The 12128-nt window shown below is 50.9% G+C and overlaps 1 protein-coding gene across 1 annotated transcript in view; it reads right to left on the bottom strand.

Moving 5' to 3' along the window:
• Window positions 1-12128, bottom strand: part of LETM1 (leucine zipper and EF-hand containing transmembrane protein 1) — a 733094-nt gene that overhangs the window by 78865 nt on the left and 642101 nt on the right. Inside the window, exon 12 of the mRNA XM_086964211.1 lies at window positions 425-618. Within this exon, the coding sequence (XP_086820337.1) occupies window positions 425-618 (194 nt within the window). The remainder of the gene's footprint in view (window positions 1-424; window positions 619-12128) is intronic.

Raw genomic sequence — 12128 nt, 5'->3', positions numbered from 1 at the left:
GGACAGTAGAGGTGTCCTGAGAGTGCGGGACATCCTTGAGATGCACACTCTGCTCTGAGACAGGAGGAGGGAACCTCAAGAGCAGTCCTCACCCAACTGTTCATCCAAACATGTATTCAGTCACTTATCAAATCACCCAACTATGCACTCACTCACTCATCTATGTACTCACCACTCACCCAGCCAGACACTCAAACATCCACCCATGCACATATAGACATACACCGACTTGTAATCATTCACACAACCATCAATAAAGATACTTTTTCACTTATTAAAAAAATGAAACATTGACTATGTAAGTGCAATTCATAGGGCTTCCTGAACAGAACAGGAAAGACATTTAATTAGACCTTGTAAGTTACATACAATTCTGTAAGATTTATACCAGCTGCTATGTTTTCATAAAATATGACTAACTTACCCAATAGGTGGGGTAGATCCTCCATCAAGGTGCTGATCCAGAATTTTTTCCTCAGTCCCCAACTCAGTGATTATCTTGTCAATTTGCCCAATCATTCTGTTCACTCGCTTGGTCAGTCTCTTGCTTGCCTTTGATTCTTCCACTATGGTCTCTTGTCCAGTCTTTGTTAATTCCTTCTTTATCTCTTCCAAGTCCTAACAGATATCAAATCAGCACATTTATACGGGATACAAATTCTCAAGAAAATACTTATATATTGGGATCCTTGTTTATGTTTGCAGCATTGCAAAACTGACGTAAAAATGCCATTAAATTCACAAATTCGATATCAGAATTAGTCACTCAATGCATTATCTTCAAAGAATATTGGTTTATAATTGTCTAACTATGCATCATGAGCTTTGATAAAACACAGAATGCAAAACATAATACAGAAATGCCTACTTCGTCTTCCATCTAGCAAGTTTATATTGACTTGTAAAGCATGCAGTACCATACAAGTTGATTGCTGTCTGGCATTACAGCAATTAGTTTATCTATATAGAATATAATGAGTAGGTATGATTACAAAGACACTGAATAGCAACCTCAAACGTGATTTTAAGATTACTTTACAAGCATGGGGTCGTGGAAGTCTTGTACAGGGCCTTTCAGTACAAAGAGTGAACTCAGAAGAGGCACTTTTTCAGTTACACCACTGGTTGGATGATGGTTGTGTACACGTAAAGAGCTGTTGCTGCAGAGAAGGGAGGGGAGTAACTGACAGAATGCATCTGTCCCTACACCTTTTACACTTATGGCCTGGGACACTACACTAGCAAGAGCAGATTGCATGGAGAAAGGTGTCTGCCATTTGCCATTTAGGCATTTGTACAGTATGTGAAACACAGGATCTGAAAGGAGACATTTGTTGCAGAAAAAAGCAGAGTATCCTTAAAGGGTCCGAGGGGAGACATAGTAATTGGCATTGCTTAAGCCATAAACTAAGGCACCCTGGGGTGTTCTGTATTGATGGTATTCCTTCATTTAGTGCATTGGTGTAGTCAAGTTCTGAGTTTCCCGGGCCAACCCTAACCAGCTTGTTATTTTTAGTGCAGGGGAGGGAGTGACTTTTGTTGACGGGATTTAGTGGGTACAATGACCTCCTTCTACAAGACAAACCTGAGGGTTGAGACCATGACCTACATCCCAAAAGACCTTTGTTTTGAAGGGTATTGTCGTGCCACAGAATATGGAAGCAGGATTACGTGTCAGATTCATCGTAAGAGCCTAGTAACAGGATTTTCTTTTTTGCACGAATTTAATGTTTGGCCTTCCAAAAATCTTCCTTGCGCCCATAGAAGCACAGCTGCACGTCATATTACTGCCCGGTTGATTTCTGCGACTGCTCACTTAAATACACTGGTGAAGCTTTAAAGGTCATCACTGGATTCTATTACAGGACCGGGAGCTTAGTATTATTGCTTCTCTTTCTTTACTGTCAAATCACTGCAGTCAATGAAAAAACGTTTCATAATAAACAAACTACATTTCCCATGGTGCTCTTTCTACCAATTATGTCCCATCAGACCCTATAAGAGTCTCCATCTCCTTCCCATGAGTCCCTTTCTTTGCTGCTCATGGCAGAGATAAGTGCTTTAATTCAATTACATTAAGCTTTTGTATAGCGTAATTACGGTCAGCTGTTTCCCATAAGCTCACATGCTTATCGGAACGAGCTGCAGGTGTAGTGAACATATTTACATGTATTACATGTCTGATCATTTTATTTAATTTAATTTATTCGCTTTAGCAGCTTGTGCATTGCCTTCTGCTACGCGCTTGCTAGCAGTCCAACCGCGTACCACGCCCTTGACCAGCGCGCAATACCGGACCTGCCCTGCACACTGTACCCTTGTTTGGGCATGTTTCCGCTTCTAATAAACTCACTAATTGAAGCATTTGGCAGTATCTAAGAGGCCAAAATCAACCTGATCCTACACATCATCGGAGCCGCGTTGAGGGGAAGGCAGTCTACTAGACCGTGCAGTAACCACGAGTTGGGTTGTAAAATCGAGGGCCATCGATTTTCTCCCATGACAATTATATGAACCTAAAACCTACCCTTAACATCCTTTAGGTTGCTATACTGAGCAGTGAGGAAGGAACCCCCAATACCACGCTTAGGCTCATGAGGTCAGACAATCTTGAACTATAAGTAAGCCTCTATTAAAGTCTCTCCCTTCCTCCACAGTCATTGTTGGGAAAGAGGTCTTGGCGTTTTTCCACTAAATGTATGTCTATGTCTACTGTGTGTCTTTTTAGTGTTTTATTTCACAGGGTCCTTGAACCTTAATTCCGGTTCATTTCTACCCTCATAAAACTGGAAATCATTGTTTTTCCTTGTTCCTGGACGTCCGACTGTGATGTTTACTATGTTTTTTACCCCACAGGTTCTTCTCACGCCAATTGGGCGCAACAGAGCTTATCTACAAAAAACACTGGTAGGTACATTTCATCTAGTTTTTTGGTAAAATACACTTTTACATTCTACATCCATGTGAGTAAGGTGAGGATAAACGTGCATATCCTCGTCCTGAAGAAGGAGTCGCTGTACTCCGAAACATGTCAACGCTTTTCAGAGGTTGATATACCCTAATACGTATATTTGTCAACCTCACATTGCACCCTTTTAACAATACCAGCCGAGGACATAATAAATAATTCTTCCCTACGAGCCAGGTATTTTTTAAAAACCTTCACTTTTTCACCTCACCTCACCACTCACACTTCTTCCCTCACACACACAAACACATAGTTCACTATCAAGTGCTCCTACGTATCCGTGAGTCGTAGCACGCCGTATCCCGTAGAGGGGTGCGAAGGCCCTGATGATGAAGCATGACACCAAGGGGCCTGTTGGTGTGTGAGGGGCATTTAAACAACACTGTGTGCTCCCCATCACTTTAGGGATCACTACCACTTTCTGAGTGGATTCCATTTTTTTTAAACAAATTAACAAGGGAGACTGAATCCACTTGTCTCTCTCCCTCCTTCCTTTTGTTATATTGAAGAGTAAATCGTAGTCAGGACCATGGACACATGCAGGTGCATTCACTAGCTTACCTCAGGTGACTACAGAGGAACATGGTTATTCTACACCATCGACCACTGAAGGTGGAAAAGTGAAATGCAAGTAGAAAATATACATAGACACCAATGCTACTGACACTGACTCCACGGACATGAGGGTCCCCCTAAAAAGAAGGCTAGGAAGGCAGTCCTCATAGTGCCTGATATGACACCTCAAAACCCAAATAACCCTTTTACCTTCAATCCAGCGGACATTAATCGCCTCCGTTCTTCAGATTGGGCCCCGGCCCTTGAGGTGGCTGAATACCGCCATGGCCATCTAAGAAAAGGTTTTGACAAAGAAGTGCTCAACAGGTTGCGATCTGAGTGCCCTCGACCAGACAACTCAGACAAGGTCGCAAAAATTCGCAAAGGACCCCAAGAAGATTATTGGCCGTGCTTGGCGGGACTGCCAAGACAAACTCTTGGATGTGGCAGGACCCTTTGCCAAATTCTGGACATGGCCCTTGTAGCAAAAGAGTCAGCCAGTCCTGTAGGTCCAGACATTCTCTCGGGCTGGACACAGAGAGTGATATACCTCCTAGGCAACGCAAATTGCGCCATCCCTACGGAGAGAGGTAAATCACTTCTGATGAGGATGGACTTGAACCATACAGAGTTAGCCTCAGTCGAACCAGGTCTCCTTGCAGAGGGCAATCTCTTTGGTGAGAGATTTGTTAAAGATGTATCAAAGTACGTAGGTACTTTACGTCGCTAAACAAGGCGACATCAGGGATCAAACGAGTGTTTCAGGCTGGCCTTTTTTTAACAGGGTTGGGCAAGGCAGAGGATGCTCGCTAGGCCGTCAGCACTACCAAGGTACTCCCAGAGGAGACTATGGACCCGGTACAGGCAACTGGGACTCTACCAGAGGCAGAACCCTTAACCCTACACAACACAGGTTCACCAGGCATCAATTCAACAGAGGCGGCCACAGAGCAGGATTTCAGGCCCAAAACCCTACAGTTAAGAGTAACAGAACTAACTTATTTACCCTTGGGGGGGGGGGGGGGTCGTACTCAGTTCTTCATACAGAATTGGAGAGTGTTGTCACAGGATGCACGGATTACACCGACTATTCAGGGTTTTCACCTAGAATTCTATCAAACCCCATTCCAGGACAGATAGCTGAGACAGCTCAGTTTTTCCCCCCAACAAGAATGTACTTTTAAAGACGCAGAAATAGAAGAATTGTTGCGCCAGGATACTCCAGAGTAATTGTGCGCGTAATAAATCCCATATAACATAACATAACATAACGTTGCAGAACCGCATGATTGCTTATTGTGACCGCGGGGCGGGGCTTGCGGTTTCTGCTGCAAAGTCTTCCTGGTGCTTAAGAAGGGTGGTGGTCACAGGTTGGTGTTAAATCTGAGAGAATTCAATCACTTTATGGTTTAAAAACATTTCAAGATGGAGGGTATCCATCTATTAGCAGATCTACGAAAAAAGGGAGATTGGATGGTCCCGCTGGGCCTAAAGGATGCTTACCTGACAACCTACCCCATCGGTGTTTCCTGCAGTTTCAATGGAGGAACTGGTGGTTAGAATACTTGGCCCTTCCTTTCGGGCTTTCCTCGGCTCCATGGTGCTTCACCAAAGTAATGAAGCCGGTGATGGCCCATCTCAGAGAACAGGGAATTCGTATGATAGTGTATCTAGACGATATACTTATCATGGCTCAGACTCAATCCCTAGCCAGTCTTCATTTACGGATGACAATATCCCTTCTGCAAAATTTGGGATTGGTAATCAATGGATCCATATCAGCCGTATGTCCCTCTCGGACGATGGGCTTCCTAGGTTTTGTCATAGACTCACAGACAGCTCGGCTGAGTCTTCCCAGGTCCAAATTATGAGATCTTGTGAAAGAGCTCACATCTGTGTGAACCAAGCAGATGGTCTCTCTCAGAACAATTGCCAGAATCGTGGGGTTACTGGCATATTAATACAAGCTATTTTTCCGGGCCCTCTTCACTACTGGGCACTTCAGAGACTAAAAATTCAACACCTGCGAAAGGGTCTGTTTTATACGGACCGGGTTCCTCTGACACAGGAAGTAAGGGAAGAGATGCAATGGTGGTTGGGCCACGTAGAGGCAAAGAATGGCAGAGCTATCTTCGGTTTTCAGCCAGAAGTCATTATAGAATCAGACGCCAGCCGTTGGGGCTTGGGAGCACGCTGCAGAGCTATCTCCACAGGAGTAAGATGTATCCCTCCACATCAATTGTCTGGAGATATTAGCAGGGTCATTTGCGAAATGTTTCAGAGGGCTCTTCACCACAGTAATCTTACTTCTGATCTACACACGTTGTCATCCCGCCTACAGCTAATAAGCAAATATTCAAAAATAAGCCCAAAAGTCAGTGTCTGGCAACACCTGCGTGGCTCCAGCAACATTCAGAGCTCTCTATCCGGCACACGTGGGGAGCTGAAATACAAGCTCCTGTGTTCACTAGCTCAGGCATTCCTTAACTTCCAAGGTACAGATATATAAAATGTACTGCTCACATTTCAGCCAGAAGCTCACCAACCCATCCCCCTGCCGCTCTTTCTACGGCCTGTAAAACTCACCATCATTACCCTACTCAAGACTTTTCTTTAGTCAAGAGGTCCTCACCTATGCAACCTCCATCCTAGCTTCCTCTTAGGTGAAAGAGTGACCACCATTTTGGGAATTCACCAATCGGCCACCTAATGGGAACTCTTCAAGAGTATGCCTTCATGCCGGAATAATATTTTGATGTGCATATTCACTTTAGAACTTCTTCACCTTCTAAGAAACAGATGAGTAATGTTTTTTTGTCCACATTTCCTTTTTGAGAATGTACGCATCTGTGACCTTTTCCTCAGAGTTTCCTAATCTGCAATGTCTTATGCACCACTTTCAAGGTTTCAAACATTCCAGCGAAGCATTTGTGAAGCGTTACCAGAATCAAAACTGGGTTAGAGTTTTGTTTACTTATATTCATTAACAACGAACGCATGCGCTATCAGAAAGCACAAATCTATCTGCCTATGAAAAAATTGCATTATCTTGTCTACTCTTTTTTGATGCTAACCTAAGGCACAAGTTACTACTTGTGTAACGATATATCTGTAAGAGACATTAGTTAGTGATATATTCCTTACCTTAGAATATCCCCAGGCGTCACACTGGATCCGGAAACTTTTGCGTAGCAGTACCCTTGCGCGTCGGTAGGCGTCGTCTGCGTCTCCGCGTCCGTCGTCGGCGTTGTGGGCGCCGTGATGACGTCGTCGGAGTACTTAGATGCCGCCTACGCGTGCTGACGTCAGTTCTTAGACACAGCTTTTCCGCACCAGAAGCGCAGAGCCATGCCAAAAACCAACACTGGTGCCATGAAACTAGGGCCCTGAAAGGGGATGACCTTAACCCTAGATATCGGTTCGCAGAACGGGGAGGATGGGTGGGTCGGTAAGGAATCTATCACTAACTAATGTCTCTTACAGATATATTGTTACACAAGTAGTAACTTGTGCATCTGAAAGAGACACGTTAGTGATAGATTCCTTACCTTAGAATAGATACCCCAGCAATACCAACCCCGTGGTGGTGGGTCTGCGAACCAATAATCACACCAGAAACTCCTGGAGGACGGAACGGCCAAAGAAGCCATCCCTCCGGACTTGACTGTCCAGGCAATAATGTCGTGCAAACGTGTGCAGCGAGGCCCACGTAGCCGCCTGGCAAATGTCCTGCAAGGGCACACCTCGGCCCAAGGCAGTTGTAGTGGCTGTGGCTCGAGTGGAATGAGCCCTCAGCCCAACAGGGGGTTCCTTCTTAGCCAAGGAGTAACACGCTTGGATACACAAGATGATCCACCGCGAGATGGTCCGCTTGTGCACCGCTTTCCCTTTCATAGCGCCCACGTAACCAACAAAGAGTTGGTCATCCACCCGGAACTGTTGTGTGCGATTCAAATAAAATGAGAGCGCACATTTTGGGTCCAGACGGTGGAGCCTCTCTTCTTCTCTCTCGGGAGGCGGAAAGAAGGTGGGCAAGGTGATAGATTGCCCAATGTGGAAGGCAGTGACTACCTTGCGTAGGAAGGAGGGCTTGTCCGTAACACAACCTTGTCCGGATGGACTGAAAGGAAAGGAGGTTTACAGGATAGAGCCTGGAGCTCACTCACTCTCCTGGCAGAGGTGATGGCTACCAGGAAGGCAGTCTTCAAGGAGAGAAGGCGAAGAGGACAGTTGTGAAGTGGCTCAAAGGGAGAGAATATCAGAAATGTAAGAACCAGGTTCAAGTCCCACTGAGGCATCACGAAGGGAACAGGAGGGAACGTGTGTGTGATGCCCTTCAGGAATCGATTAACGATAGGGGACTTGAACAAAGAAGGTTGATCAGGCAGAGCCCTTGATAGTGCCCAGAGCAGAGCCCTGCTGGGCAAGAGAAAGAAGAAAGAGGAGAACCTCGGAAAGAGGGGCATTAAGGGGATCCACAGCCTTTGCTGTGCACCATGCCACAAATCTGTTCCACCTGCAGGCGTATACCGACTTTGTGGAGGGACGCCTGGCTGCCAGAATGATGTTGCAAACTTCAGGAGGCAAGTCAAATGGCCTCAACTGTTGCCGCTCAATCTCCAAGCATGAAGGTGGAGACTGGACAGGTTCGGGTGGAGGACCGTCCCCTGCTGCTGCGACAGAAGGTCCTCCTGAAGAGGCAGACGAACCGGGGGATCGACTGACATACTGAGTAGCTCGGGATACCAGTACCTTCGTGCCCAGTCCGGAGCCACAAGGATGACTTGTGCCCGGTCGCGCTTGATCTTCTTCAGCACTCTGGGCAGAAGTGGTATAGGCGGAAAGGCGTACAACAGACCGCAACTCCACTCGCGACGAAAAGCGTCTCCGAGCGAGTGCCGCCATGGAAATTCTAACGCGCAGAACTAATGACATTGCGCGTTCTCTTCGGTGGCGAATAGATCTAACCAAGGCTCTCCCCACTGCTGAAAGAGACCTTGCGCCACGTCTGAGTTCAGACGCCATTCGTGATCCATCATGCACCGGCGGCTGAGTTCGTCCGCCCTGGCGTTCAGAGAACCTGCCGCGTGTTGAACCATCAGAGTCACGCCCTGATGTTCCAGCCATTGCCAGAGGCGCAGAGCCTCCTGGCAGAGGGTCCACGACCCCACCCCGTCCTGTTTGTTGCAGTACCACCTGGCGGTGGTGTTGTCCGTGAACACCTGCACTACACTCCCTCGGACAACGGGAGGAATGCCTTCAGTGCTAGACGAATCGCCCGCAGCTCCAAAAGGTTGATATGGAGCTGGGACTCCGCCGGAGACCAGAGGCCTCTGATCTCCGCCTCTCCCATGTGGCCTCCCCAGCCCTGGAGGGAAGCGTCCGTCACAACTACGTGCTCCGGTTGGGGAAGGGAGAGGGATCTGCCGTTGACCCAATCGCGGTCCGTGAGCCACCATTGCAGCTGTCTTGCAGTGCCCTCCGAGATCAAGACATGGCCGGACAGGTTGCCCTGATGCTGGGCCCACTGAAACTTCAGGTCCCGCTGCAGAGCCGCATCCGTGACCGTGCGTGATGCACCAGAAGGATGCAGGAGGCCATCAGCCCCAGAAGCCGCAGCGTCAACCTGACCGAAACCCGGGATAAAGGCCGGAAGATTGGAATCAGAGCCTGTATATCCCGAACCTGCTGTTCGGGCGGGTAAACCCGAAACTGCGCCAAGTCGAGAACCGCTCCGATGAAAAGGAGCTTCTGAGAGGGACACAGGTGCGACTTCGGCACATTGATGGAAAATCCCAGCTGGTGCAGGAGATCCGCCGTAGTCTGGAGGCGGCTGACGACTGTCTGGGGCGAGCCCGTCTTCAACAATCAGTCGTCGAGGTAGGGGAAGACTGAGACCCCCAACCTGCGCAGATGAGCTGCGACCACCGCCATCACCTTCGTGAACACCCGTGGGGCGCTGGTAAGGCCGAAGGGGAGCACGGTAAACTGAAAGTGCTCGAGGCCTACCGAGAACCGCAGGTAACGCTGGTGGGCCAGCAGGACGGGGATGTGGAAATACGTGTCCTGCAAGTCCAACGCTACCATCCAGTCTCCTGGGTCTAGGGCAGCTAAGACCTGAGCCAGAGTCAGCATTTTGAACTTCTCCTTCCGGAGGAAGCCGTTGACGTTCCTCAGATCCAAGATAGGGCGTAGGCCCCCTTTGCCCTTCTTGGGTACCAGAAAGTAGTGGGAGTAGCAACCAGGTCCTACTTCTGGCCCAGGAACGCGCTCGATGGCCCCCTTGGCCAAGAGGGCCGAAACTTCCTCCTGCAGGAGCCGCAAGTGATCCCCCGATACGCGGTGGTGTTGTGGTGGCATGGCTTGAGGGGTCGTCTCGAAGGGGAGGGAGTATCCCCTCCGGACGATCTGCAGCACCCACTTGTCCAAAGTGACAGTGCGCCAGTGAGAGTGGTGATGGCGAACCCTGCCTCCCACTGGCGTCACATGGGCCGAAAAGCACGGACTAGGAGGGTTTAGAGGCGTATGCTGCGGGGGAAGGTGTGGACTGACTCCGCCTGTTTCCCTGACCGCCTCCGCTGCGGTTTCCACGGCCGCCGCCGCGCTGGATGACAATCTGCGGCGAGTGGCTGGCGGCACGTGTGGGGACGCCCCTTACCTGGCCGCGAAAGGCACCCGTTTGCTGGCGCGGGGCCGAGAGGCCCAAGGACTTGGCCGTAGCTCTGGAGTCCTTAAAGCGCTCAAGCGCGTGGTCTGCCTTGTCGCCAAAGAGGCGACGGCCATCGAACAGCATGTCCATCAGAGTGTTCTGGACATCTGCCGAAAAATTGGAGGATCTCAGCCAGGCGTGGCTTCTCACCGCCACTGTCGTAGCCATCGCTCTGCCTAGCGAGTCGGTGGTATCCAGCCCACACCTGATCGAATACTTGGCTGCATCTCGGCCCTCCACAAGGGCTTGGCCGAGTTTGACCCGTACCTCCAACGGGCACCCTGGCAGTACTTCCGCCACCGTCTCCCACAGAGAGTGGGTGTAGCGGCCCAAGAGGCATGCAGTGTTGAAAGACCGCAGTCCCAAACTTTGGGAGGAGAATATCTTCTTACCATAATTCTCATACCTCTTGGATTCCCTGTCCGGCGGGGCAGTCGGGAATGCGGTCTGGGAATTAGAGGCCTGGATGACCAGACTCTCTGGGGTGGGGTGGGGTGGGAGGACAGGAAACATGCGTCGCCCGGAGCCGGACTGTGGCGTCTGGCCACGTTCCTATATACGGGCGAACCCGTAGCGGGCCTGGACCAAGTGCCCAAAAGAATGTCGGTCAAGGCCTCATTAAAGGGCAGCAGAGGCTCAGCCGAGCATGACTGCGGTTTAAGGACCTCTGTGAGGAGGTTAGTCCTCACGGCCGCGACGGGGAGCTCAAGGCCCAAAGCCTTGGCAGCCCTCATCAACACCACACAATAGGTAGCCCCCTCCTCCGAAGCCACGGTAGGAGAAGAGACAAATCCAGTGCCCAGGCCACTGGCATCCCCAAGGTCTCCTGCCCAGTCCTCATGAGACTGACACTCCTTGGCCAGAGGGTCCTCAGACCCCTCCCAATCCTCATCACCCATCTCCTGAGATTCAGGGTTGTAATTGAATGAGGTCGGTTCATAGAAGTTGAATTCTCCAAACGGCGTCGGATGCGGTGCCCAGCGGCGCCGCTCCGATGTCGGAACCGAAGCAAAGGAGGTATCGGGTGCGGCGCCGCCGGAGGTGACACCGGACGGACCGTCGCCGGGGGGGGGGGGGGTCGTAAGGTCCACAGGTGACGATCCAGAGCCCGAGGAAGGCCCAGAGGCGTCCCACGGCGCCGGCCCCGAAGGCGCCGGTGCCGCTGTTCCCTGCGGCGCCGGGCCCGAGGGCACCGGCGGTGTCAGGATCGTGGGGCCCTGAGGCGCCTAGCCCGAAGGCGCCGGCGGCGTCGGGGCCGAAGCACCCGACGGCGTCGGGCCGAAGCAACCGACAGCGTCGGGGTCGCAGCCCCCGACCCGCTAGGGCCTCTAGACGGGTCCGCGGAGCCCGGAGGAGAAAGGGACCTCATGGCCATGAGGAAGCGCTCAATCTCCTCCGGCGTCGCGTTCAGCCCAGGGACCGGAGGGTATGGGGCGGGACGAGATGTCCGCGACTCCGGAGGAGCCGCGTTGGCGGTGTCACCCGAACCCCCGGCCACATCGCGCGAGCGTCCGGGGGGGGGGGGGGGGGGGGGGGGCGGTCCTGGGGGGTTGGGGGCTCAGTAGAGCGATGATGCCTCTTCGACTTCTTGTGTTTTGTTACCTGACGACTTGGACCCGGAGGAGTGGTGCCAACTCCCAGAGCTGTGACGGTTCCGTCCCCGCGACCTGTCCCTCGACCTCCCGTGGGACCGGGACCGGGATCTCACTCGGCACGGGGCCGACTGCCGGAGTTCGAGCCGCCTGCGGGACCGCTCCCGCCTGTCTTTCCTCAAAAGGGCCCGACAGTCGGGGCAGGCCTCGTCGTCGTGGTCGACGCCTAGACACGTCAGGCACAGGCGGTGAGGATCCGTGACCGAAATGGTGCGGTCGCAACCGTCACAATGCTTGAAACCAG

This window comes from Lissotriton vulgaris, chromosome 3_2, assembly GCF_964263255.1.
Source record: "Lissotriton vulgaris chromosome 3_2, aLisVul1.2, whole genome shotgun sequence".
Lineage (NCBI taxonomy): Eukaryota > Metazoa > Chordata > Amphibia > Caudata > Salamandridae > Lissotriton > Lissotriton vulgaris.
This window is presented reverse-complemented; position numbering and strand designations above follow the sequence as displayed.